We start from the raw sequence: 26,901 nt of genomic DNA on the forward strand, positions 1-26,901 counted from the left end.
TTAAATGTAGCCTTATAGAGTAGCTTTCATATGTAGCTTTATATATTATCCTTTCATTGACTATTTTAACGGAACAGTAATATTTTTATTAAACAGTCACTGCTGATTGTTGATCTTATAATACAGACCATATATGTTGCATTTATCAGTAGTTTATGGCCTGATGCTTTGCCTTATATACTGTATGCTGCCATAAACTGTAGCTGCTGTTGTTTTCTGGATGACTACCTCTTATGATATAATGCATCTATGATTTACTGTATACATATAATTACACATAACAAAACTGCTTGCTGCAGCTTGGGTCATATATTGAAATGAATTATGGCCCCATGTACACAAAATACAGATATTCTTACATGGAATGCACAATTTATGATGTTATTAACCAACTATTATAATTAAATATTAAAGAGTTTATTAAAAATTGACTACCAGTTGTAAATAGGCAACATATGTCCCATTGATTTCTCACTGTTGTGGTTCAGTTATTTGTGTCAGACTGTCAGCAAACATCTCTCACAACCAAATCAATTTAAAGTCTCTCTTGGGGGATCAATTTATTTGGCACATTCAAAGCAGTAACAAATTGCCTGAATTCCTTCATTCTTCTAACACATCATGAAAATCTAAACTGTTTCAGTTCCCACTGACTTCCATTGTATTTTGTGTTCCACAGAGGAAAGAAAAGAATACAAGTTTTAGAAGGACATTTGAGAATTAATTAATTAATTAATTAATTAATTAATTGACTATCCCTTTAATTTTACAATATTAATGTTGATTGAAGAAATAATGCATCTCTTCTGTCTGTCTGTCAATCATTTTGCGCGTTCACAGCAGGCAGTCCATATATGATAAACCGGAAGCTGAGCGCGTGATAGTCTAACTTAAAGGGTTAGTTCACCCAGATAGCAAATTTATGTAATTAATAACTTACCCTGATGTTGTTTCAAACCCGTAAGACCTCCGTTTATCTTTGGAACACAGTTTAAGATATTTTAGATTTAGTCCGAGAGCTCTCAGTCCCTCCATTGAAGCTGAGTGAACGGTATACTGTCCATGTCCAGAAAAGTAAGAAAAACATTATCAAAGTAACGTTAGTCCATGTGACATAAGAGGGTCAGTAAGAATTTTTTGAAGCATCGAAAATACATTTTGGTCCAAAAATAGCAAAAACGCTGACTTTATTCAGCATTGTCTTCTCTTCCGTGTCTGTTGTGAGAGAAAGTTCAAAACAAAGCAGCTGGATATCCGGTTCGCGAACGAATCATTCAGTTCACCAAATCGAACTGAATCGTTTTAAACGGTTCACATCTCTAATACGCATTAATCAACAAATGACTTAAGCTGTTCACTTTTTTTTAAATGTGGCTGACACTACCTCTGAGTTAAAACAAACCAATATCCCAGAGTAATTCATGTACTCAAACAGTACACTGACTGAACTGCTGTGAAGAGAGAACTGAAGATGAAAACCGAGCTGAGCCAGATAACGAAAAAAAAAAGACTGACTCGTTTACGAGTGAAGAACCGGTTGCATCAGTTCACCAGTAGTTCTTTCGGACAGTTCGATTCAATAAACCGGTTGAAGAAAACGGTTCACCGGTTCTTTTGCGCTCGACGTATAATGGCGTCATTTGCAATGATTGCCCTTGAATCAAGCCTTCGGTTTACCCGTGCTCATAACACTAGCGCAGAATCAGTTCAGAATCAATCACCAAAAGAATCAGTTCAGTTCAGCTCTGGCTCAGCTCTGTGTTCATCTTCAGTTCTCTCTTCACAGCAGTTCAGTCAGTGTATTGTTTGAGTACATGAATTACTCCGGGATATTGGTTTGTTTTAACTCAGAGGGAGTTAACAGCTTAAGTCATTTGTGGATTCATGCGTATTAGAGATGCGAACCGTTAAAAACGATTCAGATTTAATTTGGTGAACTGAATGATTCGTTCGCGAACCGGATATCCAGACTGCTTTGTTTTGAACTCTCTCTCCCAACAGACACGGAAGAGAAGACAATGCTGAATAAAGTCGTAGTTTTTGTTATTTTTGGACCAAAATGTATTTTCGATGCTTCAAAAAATTCTAACCGACCCTCTAATGTCACATGGACTACTTTGATCATGTTTTTCTTACCTTTCTGGAAATGGACAGTAGACCGTTCACACAGCTTCAATGGAGGGACTGAGAGCTCTCGGAATAAATCTAAAATATCTTAAACTGTGTTCCAAAGATAAACGGAGGTCTTACGGGTTTGAAACAACATGAGGGTAAGTTATTAATTACATAAATTTGCTATCTGGGTGAACTAACCCTTTAAAATAATTTACAGTCTATGGTTTGGAGGGTGCCAGTGCGAAATGTTCACGATTTCTTATCTGTTTTCTTATTCTTAACGGTTTACACAGACAAATGTCTTAAAAAGAACAGGACAGATGAGAATAATAAGACTAAAAGCGATGGTACCAAAAAAGGAGCAAGGTGAGCCTGTAAATATCTGTAAAGATTGCCATCACTGCGATGAAGCACTGAGAGTTTTAAAGCGCTTGAAAACAAATGATTTGCTTCTGCCTGTGAGGTCGAAACAACACGGTTAGTTCAAAGCTTCATGGTTGTATAATTGCGTGTAATTCTATGGCTACAGTCTGGCGGAATCTTAACGGTTAACATGCGCCAGAATGCACGGCCATTCGGCCAAAGTGGACTTCTTGTTCTTAACACGTCCACAAGGTGGCGACAAACCCTTACATTACATATTCAGTGAGTTTGTGCTGTAAAATTTTTTTCATCTATATAATGAGATATTAATATCACAAACTACCTAATAATGTCTTAACCTTTTCCAGACTACAGATATAGCTCTTCCGGTACAATTTAGGTCGGCCCTCAACAGAATGTGTGGATATGGTCATTATTCTTCTCATGACTCATTTTAATGACGATTTAAAGCACAAACACCTGGACAGGAGGATACAGATTAAGGTCAGAGATATTACTGCTGTCCGGATAAGACGGATGCCGTGGGACGGAAAATATTAAAACCTATTAACACCTAACGTTATTAAAACTTTTTTTACTAGACTTTTTGAGTTGTCTGAGTGTCTCAAGTTTACATTTAGTTATTAAAATCCTGTGTTATCTGGTTTCTAATTGCAGCGGTTTTTACTTTAAAAGTTCACATACAACATGCACTGGTGGCCTATTTGAGGATGGAGCTCCAGCAGTGAACACCCTTCACACGCACCGCAGTTTCGGCGTGATGTCTGACCGGGACCGGAGGATGCCGCAGTCCTGAATGGAACATTTTAAAAGGCAACATTCTGCGTTTATTTTCAATCTAATAACGAATGCCAGTTTGTTGACGAGGAACGAGCTTTATGAATATGAAATCCTGCATCGCATCGCTGTGTACTTCAGATATTTCCCTTGTTCAGTGATGCAGCTACATTTCCTCTGCTCGGCTGCTTATGGAGAAGGGTAAACCGTCTGTGATGGATTGACATGGATTGTGTGCTTTCCGACTAGAAATATCACTGATCGTTTAATATTAATATGGAGGGTGAGATTCCAGTCATGTTAGCGCAGTTCATGAGCAGCCCTCTTGTCACTTGGGTAAGTTGCAGTTTTTTTGTTTGTTACGTACAGAACATAGCAAACGTTGTATCAGATTGTATCAATGTGTCAGAACATCTGAGCTAGCATAACAGCTATCTCTGTGGAAGATACGCTGTGTGATTGTCATGAATGACAAACTCTGATACACTGACAAAAAATGGATGTGAACACATATTTTGTTTATATATATAAATATATATATATATATATATATATATATATATATATATATACATATATATATATATATATATATATATATATATATATATATATATATATATATATATATATATATATAAACAAACTTTTGACTGGTAGTAGTGCATATAGGCCATATATAGGCTATATGCATATACCACCAGTCAAAAGGTTTTGAACAGTAAGATTTTTTAAATTTTTTTTAAAGAATGATCTTTTGCTCACCAAGCCTGCATTTATTTGATTCAAAATACAGCAAAAGCAGTAATATTGTGGAATATTAATATCTTTTTACAATTTTAAATAACTGCTTTCTATTTGAATATATTTCAAAATGTAATTTATTTCTGTGATTTCAAAGCTGATCTTTTATTTTTAATTTTTTTGTTTGCACCATAACTGCAGTCTTCAGTATCGGATTATGAAATCGTTCTAATATTCTGATTTGCTGCTAAAAAAAACATATATATATATATATATTATTATTATGTCGAAAACAGCTAGTTAGAGTAGATTTTTTCAGGTTTCTTTGATGAATGGAAAGTTCAGAAGTATTTATCTGACATATATCTGACATAATGTCTGTATTATCAATGTCTTTTGATCAATTTGAAGTATCCTTGCGAAAAAATGTAAAATTTCTTTACCAAAAAAATTAAATAAAATAAAAAGATACTGATTCCAAGCTTTTGAATTGTATAATGTTACAACATCTTTTTATTTCAAATAAATGTTGATCTTTGGATCTTTCTATTCATCAAAGAATCCAGAAAAAAAATGTACTCAACTGTTTTAAATATAAATGATGATGATGATGATGATGATGACGATGACGATGACGATGATAATAATCAATGTTTTGAGCAGCAATTCAGCATATTAGAATGATTTCTGAAGGATCATGTGATACTGAAGACTGGAGTAATGATGCAAAAAAAATCTGCTTTTTATCACAGGAATAAATTACATTTTAAAATATATTCAAATTGAAAGCAGCTATTTTAAATAGCAAAAGTATTTCACAATATTTATGTTTTTGCTGTATTTTGGATCAAATAAATGCAGGATGGGTGAGCAGAAGATAATTCTTAAATTATCTATCTATCTATCTATCTATCTATCTATCTATCTATCTATCTATCTATCTATATATATACATATATATATATATATATATATATATATATATATATATATATATATAAAGACAAAAGGGGGTCAAGCATAAAAATAATAAGTTTGCATCTTTATATTTTGTTTTTTCTTTTAAATATTTAAATTTAAGTCAGAATAAGTATGTTTTATTTTTCATAAATATGTCTGTTATGCTGAATGACGATGAAACACTATTTTATCCATATATTGACTTTTTACTTTCTCAAATGTTATTTGAAACATTAAAGTAGACACTTTACTTTCATTTAATATGCTTTCTATATAAATAAAGTCATTTTTGTATTCACTCAAATGAAGTGTGGCGACCAGCTCAGTCTTCCCTGATAATTATATTTGTGCAGTTCTCTTAAATCACCCTACAGCGTGATTAATGAACTATGAATATTCCATGTGCAGTAGTTTCTTAATATGATGTCTCATTCTCACAATGCAACAAAGCTACTTGTTTATGTAGAAGATAGTTTTTTAAAGAGCATGTCGCACTGCTGTCACTTCATGACATGTCATTTTAACTTCTCATATATATCTGTGTTCCACAGGTTAGGACATTTGGTCAGCTTGGTGACAGAGAGGGGAACATGCTCTATGAATACACAGCATTAGTGGATGGCATATTCTTGAACAAGGTCATGAATCAAATGTAAGTATCCATCTGCACACAGTTATATAATCTTAGCACTCAACTCAGTATCGTAAGCTTCTGTTTGAATACACAGTGATCTCGTCTTAAATTATTTTTTTGTGGGACATACTCAAAGTCAAAGCACCTTTATTGTCCCACAACGGGAAATTGGATTTGCAGCAAATGCTCCACATAAACATACAACAACACTCACCAACAAAGACCAACCAGCAGAGACTATATGGCATTGAAAAATTTGGGTCAGTAAATTTTACATTTCTTTGAAAGAAAGTGTACTAAAAAGACATTTATAATGTTACAAAAGATTTCTATAAATGCTGTGGTCTTATGAATCCTAAAAACTATCAGTTTCCAGTTCCCACATAAAAATTAAGTAGCACTATATATATATATATACATTTTTTTTTACTGTTAATAATATTTCCCATTATTACTGGCTTTACTGTATTTGTATCAAATAAAAGCAGACTTGGTGAGTATAAGAGATATACCACCAACCCCAAACTTTTCAACAGTATGTACGTCACTGGAAACTTTTATTACACATATAATTAGCGGTTGAGCCTAAATTATTAATCCAAAGCAATTTTACATTTAGTTGAGTGCTTTGCTTAAGGGCATATTGTTGAAAGTGTTCCCTCATTGACTTTTCAGTTCACAGGTTGCCTCTGCATGTGATCAAATGTGTGTGCCCCCATTCCAGACCCCATACTGTGACGTTACCACCAGCCTTCAGTGTCGTTTGCATGTAATATCGGGCAGTTTTATAGACAGCATGTGTTTCAGCTTTTAAAGACTCATTCCATGCAGGAGACCCAAAACACTGTATGCTTTGTCATGGTCATGAAGGAACACTTTGTAGTCGGTCCGTCAGACTATTCGGCTGGACAGAATTTGGATGGGTGCATATGGATAGGTTGTTTTTGCCCTAAATTCTATTTCCATAAATCAGTTCCTTGCCAATTAGGATGCTGCTTTAGAAGGTAGCGTACTCTATAGGCAGTATCCATAGCTGTATTTAAATGTTAAAACCCAACCATGACTTTAGGTAACATGCATTTCATTACTATTTCAAGGACAGTTTATGCCGAGAACATGTTTTTTTAAAAGCAAAGTAATCTGTAAAGATGGTGAGGTAGTAAACCTTACAGTATCAGGCTAGCCACAGTAATCCCACAGATTCAGGGAGGCTGTTGAATGTGAGCTTGATTGTAGAATTTATTTATTTATTTTATTTTATTTTTTATGGTGGTGTGTGAACTACATCCCAGACTGAAGGTTATCAAGGTACAGCAGTGTTTCCGGTCACTGTGTCAGGACTCGGACGTTGAGCTGCTGAACTAAAGGAGTTAAAGTCTCAAGACTTAACCTGAACTAAATGCTGCTGCTTTTGCCTCTGTCTGTGTCTGCCTTAGTGCTGGCTAGTTGAGGAATGAAGTCATGTGGGAAAAAAAGGGAATGAATGATCGGATTGTGTTTTGTTGCTATTATTACTCGTGCCCTTTGTCCAGGTTAATATACTAAACAGGTCTTCAGAAACAGGACATCTTAGTTCCTTCTTTCTCAGCTGATTTTATATTAGAGGAATGTTCATGTCATATTTTTTTTTTTCACAGAAATCCCAAAGGGACTGTTCAAGGTTTAAACAAAGTGAACAATGACGTTGGCCAGAGAGCTCAAAACCTGTCTGTTCTCATTTACCACATCAAATCATACTACCAGGTAAGACTCAGAGAAAACTAAATAATAATTTAAAATAAAAATAATAAAAACATTTATTAAAAGCAAAGTGCAAAGTAAAATATGAAGAATATATATATATATATATACATATTGCTGAATAAATTTTTAAGGAATTTCTCTACCCATAATTCCAGAAGAGAAATCAGATTAAGTTAATGTTATAATAGAAAAAAAAGTTTAGGTACATTGTTTCCCCATTTTTTCTAAATTGGTATTATCTATTATTTATTTATTCATTTGCTTTGAATCAGTGGTTGTAATGTTGTGACTCATCTCTGATATAGTTAGTGTTTCAAGGCTGTATGTGACCCTGGACCACAAAACTGTCTCAGGTTACGTATGCAACCATGGTTCCCTGAGTAGGGAACGAGACACTGCGTCCTCTAGGGGGCGCTTTGGGGAACACCTCGTCGTGACCCGTGTCTGAAGCATACATTGAAAAAACACCAACTTGTTGGCCGGCGACAGCCTCCGACGTCACTACCGGCGCGACTATAAATCAGCACTGGGACAGCACGTCATTATCTTCTTCATCTGAAGCTTGCGTCCGAAGCATGGCAGGGAGCTAGAGGACGCAGTGTCTCGTTCCCTACTCAGGGAACTATGGTTACATATGTAACCTAGAGGACGCAGTGTCTCGTTCCCTACTCAGGGAACTATGGTTACATATGTAACCTGAGACAGTTCCCTATCAAGGGAATTTCGAACTGCGTCCTCTAGGGGGCGCTTTGGGGAACAGTATACCCACGCCGCCATGCTGAGGGGAGTGCAGGCCAGAATCATGGTGAGCACTAAGTACCAACTGAGCACTAAGTACCAAGCACTAAGTAACCCTTATCATACAAGATTTCAGAAAGTTTGCAGAGTCTTGCGTGTCTTTGCGGTTTTGAGAAAGTACACAAAGCTTAGCGTGTGTACTTAAAGGTTCCTAAGCATCGCAGAGGCGCTGAATCTCACGGGAGAGGCAAGCTCAATTTTACAAACCTCGGGCGAGGGGAGCATCACCTGATGCAGCATATACAAGAAGACTTCTGTAACTGCCACCTCCACTTCCCGCTAGATGCAACAGCACCCATAAGCGGCCAGGAGACCCCTCGGGGTGACCTGGCCGGACATCCATGAAATTCCCTGCAGTGCTGTGCCAGGCCTGATGATCAAGGAGGCTCCCTCAGAAACCTGTGATCTCAGCCGCCTGATACCGGAACATGAAGCCGGATGGCTGGTGCTGGCGAGTGTTTAGTAAAACACTGTAACTGAGCACTGCAAAAGAAACTCACAGAGTTTATTAGTAGACACGTAACCACCAGTATATACAGAGAGTATATACATTTACTCACCCACCCTCCTGCGCTGGAGCCCCGCTCAAGGGGCGCCTCCTTTAGTCTGGACCATCAGTCAGGTGGTTGCTATGAACATAGAACCATAAAAACATTATAGGACCAGCATAGGAGACTGTTATGCGAGAGGTTTCCACCTAACCTCGATCAGGTGGAGAGCTGGTGGTTACAGGGGAATTAGGAAGGGGAGGATAAAAGCAGAAGTTAAAAATCCCCAAAGGGAACGAGTAGATACCTCGGTATCACTCTGATTCGGACGAGAACGTTGCATCGTCTAGATCATACCCCTTAGGTTCTGCTTACCTCCTCGTGACCCACGATTCCTCTAACCCCTGCCCGCAGGTGGGGGAGGAATGCGAGTTGCGACACTAGCCTTCTGTACCCGTCTTTGATCCTCAGATCGAGACAGGCCAGGACCCCTATGTTGTTCGGGCTCAGACCTGGACCTTCGTGGAACGAAGGATCTCAAAGCAGCAGAGTGCGCCTTCGTCTCCCTGAACTTCTCAAATCACCGTCTCAACGGTAATACCGAAAAGCTCAGAAGGCAAAACCTGAGCATCGAGAAGAAAGCATTTTCTTTCCTCCCGATGTCTGCCAGGTTCATCCACAGATGTCTCTCCGCTGCCACCATGGCCGCCATAGTCCTGCCCATGGCGGAGGCGGCCTGCTTGGTAGCACGGAGAGAGATCTGTGGTGCGACGCAGCTCAGCTACCTGATCAGAAAAAGGCCCCTGCCTCTATGCAGGTCTCTTAGCAGATCAGTCTGAAATGCTTGAAGCACCAGCATTGTGTGTAATAAAGCCACAGCCTGACCTGCTACTCCGTATGCCTTGCCATTTAAGCGAGATGATTTTCTGAAGGGGCTTAAATGGCAAGGAGGGAGATTAAGAGAGGATGTTTCCCCTGCAGAAAGAAATATTTTCACAGATAAAAATTATTTATAAATTATGCGAGAAGACAACGGCATCTTTCATTTCTTTTTAATCTCTGTATGGAGATCATGCAGAAATAAAAGGCTCACCTGAGCTGGAGGGTTATGTTCAAAAGGTTTTTTAAATTTTCGCTCAATAACCTCCAACAGCTTTACATACGCAGGGCAGGAGAATTGAGAAGGCTCAGCCTCAGCTTTTTCACCATCCTCAAATATCTCCTGCTTTTCCTGGGTAAAAACCCAGCAGAGCACTAACCTCAGTATCAGAACGTGTTAAAGATATAACATCATCCTCCCGATGCTCTCTCTCTCGTCCGCCGCCCTTCTTTCTTTCTTTTTTTTTTTTTACGAGCGCGAAAGGGAAAGTCCCTCTTTAAACCATTCAGACAGATCCACTTGTATTCTCACAAGCTCATTCTGTTCCACGCCTCAATGTGGACAGGTCCTGAACCGCGGGAAGCAGATGGCTGCCTTTTTTTCCCCTTTTCTTTCAGAAGAGAGACGAACGAGAGCGGAGCTTTTTCCAATGAAAAAACGCTCACAATGCACGCAGATTGCCTCCTCAAAGACATCGCGTGCGTGCTCTTCACCCAAACAAATGACACAAAGATCGCGTCTGTCATCGGGTGTCAAATAACGCCGACACGGATGCACACAACGTCTAAATGTTTGCTAGTTGTCGCCATGATAAACAGAGAAAGATTGCCCATACCGGTTCTTTCAGATGCACGCTTCAAACAAAACAAAACAGTCAGTGAAGATGAAGAAGATAATGACGTGCTCTCCCGGTGCTGATTTATAGTCGCACCGGTAGTGACGTCTGAGGCTGTTGCCGGCCGGCCAACAAGTTGGTGTTTTTTCAATGTATGCTTCAGACACGGGTCACGACGAGGTGTTCCCCAAAGCGCCCCCTAGAGGACGCAGTTCGAAGTTCCCTCGAAAGGGAACAAGTCTTAAGTCGCTGGGGTATATTTGTAGCATTAGCCAAAAAAACATTGTATGGGTCAAAATTATCGATTTTTCTTTTATGCCAAAAATCATTCGGATATTAAGTAAAGATCATGTTCCATGAAGATATTTTGTAAATTTCCTACCAAAAAAAAATATATAAAAACTTAATTTTTCATTAGTAATACGCACTGTTAAGAATTCATTTGGACAACTTCAAAGGTGATTTTCTCAGTGTTTAGATTTTTTTTGCACTCTCAGATTCCAGATTTTCAAATAGTTGTATCTCGGCCAAATATTGTCCGATCCTAATAAATCATACATAAATAGAATTTTTTTTATTCAGCTTTCAGATGATGTATAAATATCAATTTCCAAAAATTGATACTTAAGACTTTTTTAGAGGTTTTGTAGTCCAGGGTCACATATTGTCATGATCTGGCTCATGTTCCGCTGTCTTGTGTTTGGACTTGTGTTACTTCCTTTCTAGAGTGTCATTTGTAGTCAACGTGTAGTCCTATTGTTTCATTGGTTGTCTTGATTGCTTTCACAGGTGTTTCTTGTTATCTTGTCATCCTGTTAGCTTCTCTGTGTATAAATAAGGCGAGCGTGATTTCACCAAGTACAGCATACAATGCAGGGAAAAAAAGTTAATGTATGACCCTTAGTCATTCTTTCAAACATGTTTTTGCTGCATGCAAGTTCAATGTCAATGTATTTAGTATACTGGAATCTGCGTATTCCCAAAAGGAGGCACCCTAGGTGGATACCCTAAAGTTCCTGCCATCCACCCTGCATCCTGCACATCTGTCCGTGTGGAAATAGCCTTGCCACTAGACCTACAAGCTCCCCTCAAAGAGGCTGGCCTAGATATCAGTGCGCCAAGCCAACATCTGTGTAATCAGTAGCTAGGAAACAGCAATGGCCCAGAGCAAAGCTGGAAAATGACCCATTTTACATCTCTGGTCCTGTCTCTCATGGTGGCGGCTAAAGCGGTCAAAGTAATGAAAGTACCCTAAAAAAAACAGACAAGCTAATAATTAAATTATTTCCTGTTACTTAATTTTTTTTTGTTTTTTTTGAAGTTGTCACATTTTGCAAATCTAAATGCAAAGTTAATTTAAAATACTGTGTCATGTAGCAGAGCTGTTTGTGCTCAGCATCTTGAATCTTTGGAATTGACTTCTCTTCCCTTGAGTTTTGTTAGCCTGAGGAAATTCAGAGGGTTCAATCAATGATCTAGCTTTTTCAGCGAAAACGATCTTGCCCAAGAAGAATTGGCATTAACTATTTCCCTTATGGAAAAGTGACAGGCAAAGTTAGTCCAACCATACAAGGCCTTGTCAATTTGTGTTAACATAACTTAAATATTAAAAAGCCCTGAACATTCTGGGACATCTGCCTTCCACTATACATTATTAAATAATGCTCTTTAATAATTAATAAAATATATTGACATGCTGATTTAAACTCAAATGCTCTGTAATGAATGTTCACAAACACTGTTTTGGTTTGATTTAAACCATCCCCCTTGTGCCTTTACACAAGTTTCCGGAACCCTTTGAGATGTCTCTGAACAATTTCCCCCAGTCCCCGGTGCTGCCTGTAATTTATCGCTTAAAACGATTGAATGCTAAGAAACTGATGGCAGCTGGGGTTGTTTTTGCTCTGTAATAAAACTCAGAGCTGCTGATTTTTGGACAAGATTCTGTGTATCTCATCTCTCATCTCTTGTTTCTGATTTTGCATCCTATTTCCTGTAGGAGACCCTGCATCAGCTGATTATGATGCCTCCTCCCAGTGTGCTGCTGCTGGGCAGGAACCCAGTCTGTGGTATGTCATTTCTTAAAAAAAATAAAGAAAACATTCTCAGAAAATGCAAAATAGCTCCATTAGCTAGACTCTAATGATGGACACATGATTAATTCTTTAGGATCTCTTACAGAAATCATAAAGCTGCTATGTTTAATTGTAATTTTATTTAATCCTTTAAATACTTTCTTGTCCTTCCCAATACTGCCTTAATGTCCCCCTGGACAGTTTACGCTTATGGTTTCAGGTGTTCAGAATAAAATGTGTACGTATCTAGAGGCATTTCTTTTGAAAACAACTGTTTTCCAAATTGATAATAATAAGAAATGTTTCGTGAGCAGCAAATCAGCATGATAGAATGATTTCTGAAGGATCATGTGACACTGAAGACTGGAGTAATGATGCTGAAAATACAGCTTTGCATCACAGAAATAGATTACATTTTAAAATATATTCAAATACAAAACAAGTTATTTTAAATTGTAATAGTATATCATAATATTACTGTATTTTTGATTTCAAAAAATGCAACCTTACTGATCATAAGAGACATATTTCAAAAACATCTTGAAATGCACCAGATAACTGTGATCAAGCAAATACAGGATATTTTGTATTCCATTGTAAAGCACTTGTTTTGACTGTATTGACAAATGAAAACTTTTTTTTCTAGAGGAAGGTCTAGAAGAGATCAGGAAGTTGCTGCTACTGTTGCTTGGCTGTGCTGTGCAGGTAATATGTCACTATGTACACATAGATTATATTAAACTACATTTTCATTAAAATGAAGCAGTACCACCCCTAGTGTGTAGACCTAAAACTGACTGTTGCTGTTTTACAGTGTGAAAGAAAAGAGGAGTATATCGAGAAGATACAAAGTCTTGATTTTGACACAAAAGCAGCAATTGCAGCTCATATCCAAAAGGTACTAGAATAGGCTACAAGAAAAACAATTGCTTTGCAAAAATGGCACATATGGCTGATTATCTGTAGAGTCATGTAGTAATTATATTTGATTGGACTCATGTTCTAATACATCAGAAACCGTTTTGTTTTCAGATTGTCAGCAGCATGTAACGTCTATTATCTATTATGCACGTTCTTGCCAGGAGGTGTTTTGAATTGAGTAGAATGTAGATGATACAATGTTTTGTAATTGTATAAAGCTATACGAAATACTGATTGATGCTGAATTTTTTTAATAAATTTGTTTTGCACTCCAGGTGACTCATTGTCAGGAGAACGTGTTTGATCTGCACTGGTTGGGGATGGAGGGTCTGTGTCCAGAGGAATGGGAAAATCTCTGCAGAAGTATGAGCATTAATCTCAAAATGTTAGTGGACCAGCGAGACCGGCAATTTGAGGTAAGTGGCTAAATTATTAGTTTATTAAATTATTAATTTTTAGGAGATGATCATGCAATTTCAAAAAGGTTTATTGGCTGCAGTATGAAGGAAAATAAATATTAACTGGTTCATTAAATTATAAACACCAGTGCATGGGACTTTAAATGTCTATTGTGTGAAACCAAAACAGTTTAGATGGCTAACTAATTGATTTTCTCATCTGCCCCCTCTCACTTTTTCTGTCTCTGCTGGTAGGCCATCGTGGAGTTGATGCAGGGGAAAGAGACGATGAAGTCTGTAGTGTTTGGTGATGACTCCTCCCTCAAAGTGTCCACCAGTGGCTGGCTCCCTTTATCCCAGCAACATCTGGCACTAGAGCTGGCGAATGCTAAAGCCAGGATCAAATGCCTCGGACAGGAACTGTGAGCTCATGCAGGCACACTAAAAGGATCTACACATGCACAGATACAATGAATGATCAAACTTGTGTGTTTATGCTAGCAAGCTGAAAACCATGGGTCATGACTGTCACTTCCTGTTTCAATAGGAAATATATCAACAAAGAATAGAAAGCTGCACTTATCAAGCCATTTCCTGGGGACATTAACTGTTGATGATAGACAATATATTGGCAGCCATATATGCATTGCTCAGAATTCATAATAATTTTATTAAATATTTTTTATTTATTACATTTTTAACACTTTTTTTACAATTATTATTTATTTATTATTTATTAATATTGAAAGCCTATATTTAGTTTCCAGTGTACAAAACAATTTCATCCATGACATCTCTTGGGATAGTTTATAAAAGCTTTATTAATGTAAATAGAATGTCTGTAGGTCTTGGTGGACTAGATCTGCTACACTGCTGCTGCTGCTGCAGAGCAAGTAGATTTTGTCTTCTGCTTAACGCTCTGATCATAAAATTAAAAGGAATCATGCTGGTACTGTTAGTAAGAGGAAGATCACCCATAGCAGATCTAGACAGGTGGTGCTGGGGAAGAGGTGGGGTAAGATGGGGACACGCATAGCATGCAGACATACCATTCATTGAATAAGTCCTGGTTATATAAGTAAACTGTAATGACTATATGAATCTGATTGGCTGGGAACATTGAATTGAATTAACCAATCAGAACGGGAGAAGAGTCTCATGGCTGAACTATTCATACCTCATATTACTTCAAACAATGTTTTGCGATTAATAATCATTTGCACTATACTAGAGTTTAAATAAAATGCAATCATTTGTGTTTTCCTATTTTCATTGATTTACTTATTTGATAATAAATAAAGGTTGCTGATTAATCAGCTAGTTCTGTGGTTACAGTAAAATGTATGTAGGAAGCTTGTCCCAGATTAAATAGACCCTGGCACAGTGCAGGGCACAGTGGTACAGTCCGTCCTTATTCTGCTGACCCACTTTGATCCTCTTAGTGTTATGCTGCAGACAGTCGACCCACCTCATTTCCACCCATCCATCCTTCCATCCATCAATTTTTTCCATCTATCCACAAACCCGCTGTACAATACTGCTCATTCTGCTGGATCCTTGAGCATCTATTTTGGAGTAGCCCTTGAGCAGCACTTAGTTGATGTCATAACAAAACAACCCGGCTTTCTCAGTCTTTTAAAGTGAATATGTGATGTTTCAATCATAATTTGCACTGTAAAATATATAGCGTAAGATATTTGTCTCTCACTGTCTGTGTAATGTACTGTATGGTCCAGACAAATGCAAGTGTGCCATCTGTTTGAGAAAGGGAAATACTCTTTATTAGTAAACCAGTATAGTTTAGGGCAAATGCAAATGTTTTTTTCTGTGTTACATTGTACTGTTTTTTGAAACTTTGACATGAAAAAACAGTACAATGTAATACAGATGTTTCAAAGATTTAAAAAAATGCAATACTCACACAGATTCAGATTCATATATATATAATTTTATTTTTTTTAATCTTGGGGTATCCATAGGTCAAACATAGGATGGCTGTGCCTCTTTGTTGTCTTGTGTGTGCTTGTAGTAGCATGTGGTTATATTAGCACTTATTTGCATGTACTTATGCTTATGTGCACACATGTTTGGGTGTGTAATTATCTACATACTTTTTTTTCTCTCTCTCTGATTAAGTGATTGCATGTTAAACACTCCTCTGAATCTGTGTGAGTATAGCATTTTTTTAAATCTTTGAAACATCTGCTTCCTGTGTCCCAACAGAGAAGAGAAAAGTGAACAGCTTTTAGACTGCAGGCAGGACCTGGACAGAGTGGAAGCGGAGGTTAAAAGACTCCAGCAAGAGGTACTAAAAATAAAATATTTTACAATATGACTGATCTAAAGCTCCAATGATTAACTTTCACTTTTGTCGCAATTAATTTTTTGCTACATTATTGTTTATTCTTTATCACATATGCTTGTATGTTATAGACATGACAACTTCAAAACTTTAACTTTCAAAAGATAAACTAATGTCCAGTTCGGCTGTGCCATATTTGTTTATACATTGCTAAAATTGTTATTTTAATGTAAATTTTATCTACCTTGCTTCATATCTCATCTACTTTTGGGGTGTCCGTGGAAGAACATGCAGCTGTTAACAGATGCACGAACAGCCAGGATGTACCGTGACGAGCTGGATGCGATGAAAGAAAGAGCCATCAGAGCAGACAAACTGGAGAGTGAAGTGGCTCGCTACCGAGATAAACTTCACAACTTGAACTTTTACAAAGCCAAACTGGAGGTGCGTATAGAACAATGTTTATGTGTGCATACAGTACCATTAAAAAGTTTGGGGTTAGTAAGATTTCATTTTAAATTTTTTCTTTTTTTTAAGGATTAACTTAAGCTGAACAAGGCTACAGTTATTTGTTCAAAATAAAGGACTTTTTTTTTGGCATTGACAGGAGCTAAAGGAGGATAATCAGGTGTTGATGGAAAGTAAAGCCATGCTGGAGGAAGAGCTACAGGGTGTCAAAGCACGATCTGACAAACTGCACCATCTAGAGAAACACAACCTCCTACTAGAATCAAAACTTCATGACATCGAAGAGGTGAGGAAGAAGAAATGATCCATGAAAAGGGTCTGCCACAGTATTACTATGTACCATTTTCAATTCTTGCCATTCCAAACTATCATTCATCTGCTTGACTCAGCTCTCTAATGTGTTTTAGGAAAGAACTGTGAATAGGAGACGAACAGAGGAGCTGCTGGAAAGGAATGCCATACTGGAGCTCTCTCAGAAAAGGACTATGGAAGAATCAAAGCATTTGGGCTGGGAGCTAGAACTCGCCAAGAACCCTAAACAGAATTCAGGTATATATAAACATTAGCACTGCCAGTTTGACAAAGCATCTTTAAAAATGTAATGCTTGTGAACCATTGTGCCATTGAATAAGACCCTATGCTACTCCAAACCTTGCTTTGAACCAAGATCTTGCGGTTACATAGAAGCATACGGTAGCTTGCAAAAAACTGTAAACTTGAATAAACCTAATATATGTGTCTGTGCTTGTAGAGTCGAAATCTTTGGGCCAAGAGCTAACTGAAGTGACATGTAGCAGGTTGCTGAAACTGGAGAAGGAGAACCAGAGGTTGTTGAAGGCCCTGGAAGAACTTCAAGGAGCCAGTCATCCATTGGATGAAAACATCTCTGAATCTAAACATACTAAGGAAAATGGGAGGACGGACATAGTGGACTGTAAGACTCACAAATCTACTCCAGCATTTGCCAACATGCACAATGGCCAAATTATCACACCAACTCTGAAGACTAGCAATCATTCCCTTGACACAGAACATACATCCTTGGAAAATACTAACGGCAATCTTCATTGTCTTGAAGTAGAGGTACACGAATTGGAGACTGAGAACCAGAGTCATCAAGTCAATTTCATCCAAAACCAACTACGAGTAGATCTAAAAAACCAAGGTCTAGTGCATGAGAACGGAGATTTGGAGCAAGATAGGAGTTGTCTGGAGAAGGAGAATCGGAGATTGCAGCAGCAAATGAAGATCAAGGAGGTCTCGTTGGATTGTAGTAACCTGAAGTTGGTGGTCCTTGAGAAGGAGAACCGTACCCTGGTTAAAAAGTCTAACTATTTTAGTGAGGCCTGCACCAAGAACAAAGAGCTAGAGAAGGAAAACCAGGAGCTGATTCAGCAGACTGGAGTGGATAAGAGGATGCTGATGACATTACGAGAGGTTACCACTACAGAGAAGGCTTTGTAGATAATTACACTTTCTCAGTGTTCTCTTATTTTTCTCAAATTAACTTTTTTCCACTCCAGGAGCTACTGGACCAAAGGTTTAAATTGCACCAGAAAGAATCTGATCTTGAAAATTTGACTTATGAACTAGAGAGGATGAGGTTACCCCAGGAGACAAGAATAGAAGATCATGAGACTGTAGACCAGGGGTATGCAGACATTCACTTATACATTCAGACAAGCCAAAGGTGATACTTTTTAATGCCAGAGATTCCTTAGAAATGTCGAATGACCACCTTTGTCTTTGTCTCCGTCACACTCTCTTCCAGTTTCAGTCAGTGTAAGCAGTTAGAGTCAGAGCTGGAGTCTTCTCTAATGAAATCCCTGAAGATTAAGAAAGAGAGAATGGCTGCCCTCGAGGCCCGTCTGCAAGCATCGGCAAAGATAAACCAGCAACTAAGACTTGATCTTAAAACTGTGAGTTGAAGCCAAGTCCAAAGCAAGAAACCAAAGTTTATTTGGTAGCCATGCTTGAATGGGGAAATACCAAAACAGTTTCGTTAAAATATTTTAAAACCAATAAAAGGAAATATTTTAAATATTTTGAAAATCTAATGAAAATCGTCACTTAATTTGGGCTAAAAACTGTTGGTTGAGTTGTAATTTTTTAGGTTGGTCGAGATAATGCTCATGCAAGCAAAAAGGCCAAGCCAAGGCTTTTTTATTTTTATCCAAAGCAACTTTGGATTCTTCAAATATATTCATTTTTGCAGGTCAAACAGAAATATGAGGCATTGCTTCAGAGGGATGAGGAGGAAAAGGCAGGACAGTGTTCTCCACCAGAGAGGACATGGCACAGAGAGAGTCAGGAGGCCACATGGGCATTGCTCAGATTCAAAGATCGACTCATTGAGGTGGAGAGAAATGTGAGTCTCATGTGAGAACCAGGGTCCACCTGTTTAAATACTTAAAGAGGAATTTTAGCATGAGTAATGTTTAATTCCTGATAAGCAGCTTCATAACCTCAGCACATTTAAGATAGACATGTTTTGTCAGTACATGTACATTTGAAAATCAAGCCCACAACATTCATGTTTCAAGCATCATGCTCTACTAGTTAAACTACAGAAATTAGACATATCTGCCTTTGTTTTTTCTCGTGCAGAATGCAACTCTTCAGGCTGAGAAACAAGCTTTGCAAACACAACTGCAGACATTGCAGAGGCAGTCAGATGGGTTGCAGGCACAAATAATTGCGTTACAACAGCAGACTGCTTCCTTGCAGGAGAGCAACACAACACTGCAGACACACAATGCACAATTACAGGTGAGTCAAATTAAACCAGACATATTGCCTTAAAAGCACTGGTAATATTACAGATGAAGGTATTTTAAAATGTGATAAAAATGACATAGACAGAATCGGTATTGTTAAGGGGTGGTTACATTTTTTATGTTTTTGAAAAAAGACACTAAGGCTTAACTAATGCTGTATTTATTTGATCAAAAATACATTCTAACAGTAATGCTGTGAAATGTTATTACAATTTTGCATAACTATTTTCTATTTGAATGTATTGTAAAAGGTCATTTATTCCTGTGGCGGTAAAGCTCAATTTTTAGCAGCCATTACTCCAGTGTCACACGATCCTTCAGAAATCTTGCTTATATGGGGATTTGGTGCTCAAGAAAAAAATTCTTCCTATTATTAATGTTGAAAACAGGTGCACTGCCTAATTCTTTTGTGGAAACCGTATTTATTTCAGGATTCATTGATGAATAGAAAGTTCAAAATAACTGTTGATTTGAAATAGAAAGCTTTTATAACACTATAAATACAGTTACTAAATACTGTTAGTTTTGATTAATTTTATGCTTCCCTGGTGAAAAAAATCCTCAATTTCTCTTAGGTAGAGAAGTCCACTTTATCTTCCCAGAATTCTTCTCTGATGGCTCATAATGCACATGCACAGCGGGAACGGCAGAGTTCGGAGGCTGAGAGGGAGAGCGTGATACGGGAGAGAGAAGATCTGTGCACCGTTAATGAAGTTCTTCTACGAGACCACGAGAGTCTGAGCGTCCTGCATGAGAGACAGGCTGCAGAGTTGGAGGTGCTCTCTCACAGGTACTCAACAATGGAGAACAGTCACCGAACCCTGGAGATAGAGCACAGATCACTGGAGGACAGGTTAGTCCACTCACCATTAGATCAGTCTTTACAGTGCCCGGTTAAGATGCTGATTCTAAGGATATAAAGCCACATAAAAGCACTTAATACATATATTCTTGCTTCTGTGCTGCATTTTGTAGTATGTATAGACAAATGCTATCAAACTATGCCACTGTTTACACCTGCCTTGTGATTTTCCAGATATAATACACTACTTCAGCAGCGCACTCAGCTGGAGGGGCTAGAGACAGCTCTCAGAGAAGAACAGCAGAAGATGCAGAATCAGATATGCACAAACAGGAACATAACAGCAGAGTGCAAAAAACTCAAAGACGAGAGAGACTGGTCAGTGTTGTGTGTGTGTCTGTGTTCATATACTGTACTGTATGTGTGTTTGTTTCCTTGGTGTACACCAACTTTAGAAAATAGCTGTCACATTAAACATGAAGGAATTCAGTTATGTCTTTATGTTGTGTTACAGTCATTTTGACCCAGAGAGGATTTTCTTTTTGCCAAAAATGCTAGTTAGTGTTATCGCATTGGACAAAAACTTACTGATTTCGCTTACACAGGTTATACCAACTTTCAATATATATATATATATATATAATTTTTGTAATCATTTTGGGGATTATTTTTCCAGGTCCAAAAATGATAGGTCTATAAAAATTGCTTATAAATCTCACATTATGCTATACTGAATTCAGTATTTTTATGAAATTGTTTTATTTCAATTAGCACAGGTTTTGTATTTCTTTTGGGAGCTGATGGATTATAGGTCTCATTGATCTGAGCTTATGCACATTAGTATTTGAGTGAACATTGACTTAACTATCGACAAATAATGATTTTTTTCACTTAAAAACAGAAGTGCACATCAGCTCAGATAATTGAGGCCTACAATCAATGAGTTACAAAAAGAAATGCAAAACCTGTTCTAAGTGAAATCAAACAAGATGTCAAAAAGAATAATGAGACATTTTTGATTGGGTACACCAAATTAAGATTTTAAAGCACAGTGTGTACAAATGGCAAACATTGTATTTTAGAGCTAGTGTTAATCTACTACAGTAATAAAATTACCTTAAATATATAAATATGAATAAAGAAATTGTCTACCATCTTATATGATTATCTGCACAAAACATTTTGCTTTATCCTCCACCCAGGCTGAATCAAACCTACCAGAAGCTGTTGGCAGAGAATGAGGAACTTCAGGTTGAGCACAAGAGCATAAAGAGCCAGTTGAACTCCTGCAAACTGGATCAAACGCTGCTGGAATCAGAGCTGTCCAAACTCAAAGAGCAGAACCAGCAGCTGGAAATCACCAGCATTAAACTGACCGACCAGTGTGAGGTGCGTAGCAGTTCATTCAGACCGAGCAGAATTTTCTAGGAAGATTTACTTCCATCTTCCTACATTCCTGCAGATCATGTCATCATCCAGGCTGGTTTATGCTGGTTAACACTGGTAAAAACTGAATAAAGTCTTGCCATCACCCTAACTTTGGTGCTTCTTAAAAAAATTACTAATTAAATACTGTAAGTCCATGATGAATCACCTCCTTTTGTGCTTCTGTTCAGTTGCTGACCCAGCTGAAGGGGAACTTGGAAGAGGAAAACCGACACTTGCTGGACCAGATCCAGAGCCTGATGCTGCAGATCCGAACCCTGCTTGATCAGACCATGGAGAGCAAGGACCTGTTCCATGTGGAACAGAGACAATATATGTGAGAGACATTGTTTTTTTGTTAATCCATACAGCATAGAAATCAGTTAAAGACACCTTATTAATATTCTCAAAAAGCTGCAAAGCAGTGGTTCTCACATTATGGTTTATTACCAAAGTTATTTGTGCATAGTCTCATACATAACTTATTAAAGGGAAGACGACACAATACCCATATCTTTAGTTGTTGACGTCGAAATCTGTGTGCCCAGACTATGGTATTTTAGCACAAATTTATCTGCTGATGGTTGAAGCCAATCAAATTCCAAAATCCTTATCCTCTATAAACTATAAACAAATGCAAGGTCAAAAATATGACCAAGACGACAGTAAATATGGGTTGACTTTCAGATAAACTGACCACTATTTGTTCTGTGCACTGAATTAACAAGAGTATTAACTTTTTAGAGCATGACATTTTTGTATATTTTTCTATAATAAACAACATAACTTAATGCAGAACTAATGTAGAAAAAAAAGGTAGTGGCTCTTAGGTAGTGAACTGTGGCCTCAAGATGATTTAAAATGAGAACAAACAACAAGCATTAAAATGAGCTAAAACAATTTCAAATAAATTTTTTTTAAGAATTCTTTAAATAATTAGTTTAGTTAACTAAAAATAAAACCATTAAAAAAACGTTGTTACATTAAAATAAACTTTAACTGAAATAAAAACAATAAAACTGATAAAAAGTCTCTCTCTCTCTCTCTCTCTCTCTCTCTCTCTCTCTCTCTATATATATATATATATATATATATAAACAGCTTTACAATACTTTATCAGGTGGAAACTATGAGTAAAAATATTTGTAAAAATCCTTATCCAGTTAATCACAAACAACTGGAAAAATCACATTGTTGTGGACACTGGACATCAAGACTTTAGAGTACAGTAGATGGCACATTATGGCATAAAAGCAACAGAATAACTGTTATGTTATTTTGACAGAGACAAACTGAATGAACTCAGGAGGCAGAAGGAAAAGCTGGAAGAGAAAATCCTGGATCAGTACAAGTTCTATGACCCATCACCTCCACGCAGGTACCATCTCATTATGTGATGTTACCAGAGGCTTTTTGTTTTTTGTTTGGTTTTCATTTATCACGCTTTCTGTCTTCAAACACTTAATCAATGTAGACGGGGAAACTGGATAACGCTGAAGATGAGGAAGTTGATGAAGACAAGGACTCGTAATCAGGAGCATGTTTGTTCCTCAACTCCACAGCTCCGCTCCGAGTCATGTGAGGGTCTGGATGACCTGCGCTGCAACAACAACGGCTCCTCTGTGGGTTCCCAGGGCTCTGAGGAATCTGAGAACTCTCTTAATGGTGACACCGTGTCCCCTAAGAGGAGCAGCAGTAAGTATAACCTCAGTTACATGAGACTGTCACAGTCCAGCCATTCCAGCCAGGAACATCCAGAAACAAGCCACTCAATCAGCAGCCAACCCTTCATCCCAACATCCCAAGGTCAGGAGAAGGAGAACAGAACAATTTGTGGCAGACGGCTGACATGGAGTAGCCTAGTAAAGAATAGCTACTATTGTAAATCACCCCACAAATCACCTCTGCTGTTTAGAAAACTCCTCAAATTCTGCTCTAGGCAAACCTGCCACAGAAAACTTAAAGAAGAGTTTAGTTCCTCTAAATAAACAGTCATTTTGACCCATGTTTCCTGATTTATGTGAAGTCTGTGATTCCATCATCTTCTTTGGTCCTCCATTCTTTTCTACACAAATATTTCTCATTTTTGAAGGGTCACATGAGTAAGCAAAAGTTCCTTGAGATAAAAGAGCTCTATGAAAACATGCTTACTTGAATTTTCAGAACTCTGATGTCAGAAGCCTGAAACATTGAAGGGAAATCCTATCTTCATTTATTCATCCTCCTGTCATTCCAAAACAGTATGACTTTTTTTTCTTTTCCATAAATTAACAAGTTTTTCGTTCAAACAACATCAATTGGCTTTAAAGCAAAAAAACTAATCATATTTAATAATAAAAATCTTTTAAAATGAAATAGCCACTTTAAAACAAGTGAAACACATGGCATGAAATCATAGAATTTAGCAAAATGTCTTAACTTTCCTAGTAGGTCGTAAAGATGAGTGATGTATGTGTATGTGATTTTCATGTTCGTTCCTTCTTTCACAATGTTTACAAACTTTCCTATTGTAGTGTTTTTCCTCCCTCATTTCCTGTCTTTATGTTTTCCATTGTGATGATCAAGTCTGCACCCTGAAAATGTTTCATGTTAAGGGTAACAACCTAAAGGATAAAGACAAAGTCAAGTCTCTCTTCCGGCAATCTCTGTGTAAGACTTTACATCATGCCCTTCCTGTAACAGCTATGCCTTCCCCTTCATTGCTTTTTATTTGAATACATGATTACTTAAAAATAAGGTTAATGATCATCAGTCATCATGGCTTAAATATGAGCAAAGCTGTTTTTAGCATTCTACAAGTTTATTCTTGAGAAGAGAATATGATAATTCAAGATAAATGCTTGAACTCCCTCAAGACAAATGCTGCATCGCCTTTGAGCTTCATAAACCTCATCTCATGTCATCTTCATCTCGTCATGTTCCATCTCAGCCATGAATGACCTTCTGCAGTCAGGGGGATGTTTGGATAAGGTCTCTTGGCAGCAGGAAGATCAGCCAGAAGAGCAAATAATACAGCACACCATTGCCATTTCAAAAAAACACTCCAAACACCTTCTCATTCAAAGAGTTTTCTTTATTTTCATGACTATGAAAATTGTAGAGTCACACTGAAGGCATCAAAACTATGAATTAACACATGTGGAATTATATATGGAATTATATACATAACAAAAAAGTGTGAAACAACTAAAAATATGTAATATTCTAGGTTCTTCAAAGTAGCAACCTTTTGCTTTGATTACTTCTTTGCACACTCTTGGCATTCTCTTGATGAGCTTCAAGAGGTAGTCACCTGAAATGGTCTTCCAACAGTCTTGAAGGAGTTCCCCGAGAGATGCTTAGCGCTTGTTGGCCCTTTTGCCTTCAGTCTGCGGTCCAGCTCACCCCTAAACCATCTCGATTGGGTTCAGGTCCGGTGACTGTGGAGGCCAGGTCATCTGGCGCAGCACCCCATCACTCTCCTTCTTGGTCAAATAGCCCTTGATGCCTTCAGTGTGACTCTACAATTTTCATAGTCATGAAAATAAAGAAAACTCTTTGAATGAGAAGGTTTGTCCAAACTTTTGGTCTGTACTGTATGTCAACCATATCAGCAGTATGCTAAAACCATTTAGAACACTTTTCACAACCCCATAGCACCTTGGGAGTCCAAACACCTTAGAAACTACATTGCCATGAAATTGATATGCCTTACCAGCAGAGCACCACAGCAACCACTTAGCAACAGGCTAAAAAACACTTTAGTAACTACAAAACAATGCTCTGGTAACCACCAAAAAACATAGAAACTAAATAAGAACATGCAAAAAAAACATCCAGAACACCACAACTGCACAGCAACACCTTGACAACCCATTAGACCATAGCCAACCCTAAACAACAGCAACATGCTATACACCATTCAGAACACCTTATCAACTGCATAGCAACACCGTGGCAACCAGAGCACCATAACAACTCACCTTAACAACCACAAAAAACATTCTGGCTGACCAATAACTTTCGCATAGACAACCACCATTTCACAACTTTGGTGCTTTGCAAAATAAAAGCCTGTCTGGATAAGCCTGTCTTAAAGAATAACTGGAACACAGTGTATATCTAGAGTATCTAACTCTGTGTTTACACATTTGTGACTTTAGGGAAAGATTTTCAAGGAGACACAATTACACCAAGGCTTGCAAATGGCACTGAAGGCCAAGATAACGGTAAGACTTTGTCTGTAGACTACAAAGAGTGTTGCATGATCCTGTTGAACTTGAACTTCCTCTGATTCCTCTCATTTTCACCAGGCCTGAATGGCAAATCGAGTCGTGCCCCAAGTGTGAGCAGTGGTGAGTTCAGCGTGAGCCAGAAGAACGAGGCCTGGTCCAGTGAGAGCAGCCCCCTTCCAGATCCATTCTCGTCCAGCCAGCAACGATTCAGTGACTCCCCTTCCCCAGCCCGACCCAACCACGAGGAGCTCAGGCAGGGCTACTGCTCCTCAAGGAGCGGGGTACAGAGGGCCAGCAGTGGGAGATCCACTAGAGACTGTTCAGCCCAAAAGCTGGACAAAGCAACCATTGGACTGTATAAAACTCAGAGCGTGTAAAGTACAGAGTCTGATTCTAAACCTGCTCTCGAGACGCAGGGGAAGTCCTCCTCCGTATCAGGCTGCTTGAACTGCTTTGTTACACCAGTGCGAATCCGTAAAACAGGCCAGGCTCTGTCCACTCTGCCCCGTGCCAGCTGTGTCATCTCACCATCAGAGGGCAACAGTCGACGTGCCAGTGTCCATAGCACTATACCACTGAAGTCAGTGGGCTCGTTGTCGAGTAAGAATGGTGCTGAACCTCAGCCTCACCCCAGTGATGAGCTTTTAAAAGAAAGCCCTGTGTTGGAAGAGAGAGACCACAAACCAAAAAACCTTTTTGATTCAGCATTCACCATCGATTCGATCTTTACAAACACAATTTTCAGTGAGTGAAGTTGAATTGATACCAGTTAGAAAAAGGTTCTATGTAAACACCTTTACCTGAAATCAGTTGTAAAACATTTAGGCTATACCGAGATCATATAAATACAGATATCTTATTCAGACCATACTATATAGACCATCTCTGAGGTGAATTCAGGCATAATCTGTCAGGAAGCCAATAAACAATCCTCATCCTTGAACAATCCTCAGCAAAGGTCCTTAATTTTGTTTTGGATGACACACATATATTTTTCCCTTATCACTCCCTATTTTGTCTCCTCATATTTTGTAAGAATGTTGTTTGCATTTTTGCTATGTGGTAACTGATCCCTTTTTTTTTTTCTTCAAATGACTTGAAGGTTAAATCTAAAAAAGAAAATTAAATACAAATGTCCCTCTGAGCATGTAGCATCAAAAC

General features: G+C 38.0%; 1 protein-coding gene across 1 annotated transcript; it reads left to right on the top strand.

Moving 5' to 3' along the window:
• Window positions 1-3,417: 3,417 nt before the first annotated feature.
• Window positions 3,418-26,901, top strand: LOC132152174 (girdin-like). The gene is made up of 25 exons (XM_059560938.1): window positions 3,418-3,612; window positions 5,532-5,632; window positions 7,252-7,357; window positions 12,358-12,427; window positions 13,080-13,138; window positions 13,248-13,331; window positions 13,630-13,770; window positions 14,008-14,174; window positions 15,976-16,057; window positions 16,340-16,498; window positions 16,662-16,808; window positions 16,930-17,071; window positions 17,274-17,959; window positions 18,046-18,173; window positions 18,294-18,441; window positions 18,738-18,890; window positions 19,130-19,291; window positions 19,875-20,152; window positions 20,336-20,479; window positions 21,304-21,490; window positions 21,718-21,863; window positions 22,812-22,904; window positions 23,001-23,221; window positions 25,669-25,734; window positions 25,819-26,901. Exons 1-25 carry the CDS (start codon window positions 3,553-3,555, stop codon window positions 26,115-26,117), a joined length of 4,029 nt encoding a protein of 1,342 aa, XP_059416921.1. The 5' UTR covers window positions 3,418-3,552; the 3' UTR covers window positions 26,118-26,901.

Source organism: Carassius carassius, chromosome 10 (genome assembly GCF_963082965.1).
Source record: "Carassius carassius chromosome 10, fCarCar2.1, whole genome shotgun sequence".
Taxonomy (NCBI): Eukaryota; Metazoa; Chordata; class Actinopteri; order Cypriniformes; family Cyprinidae; genus Carassius; species Carassius carassius.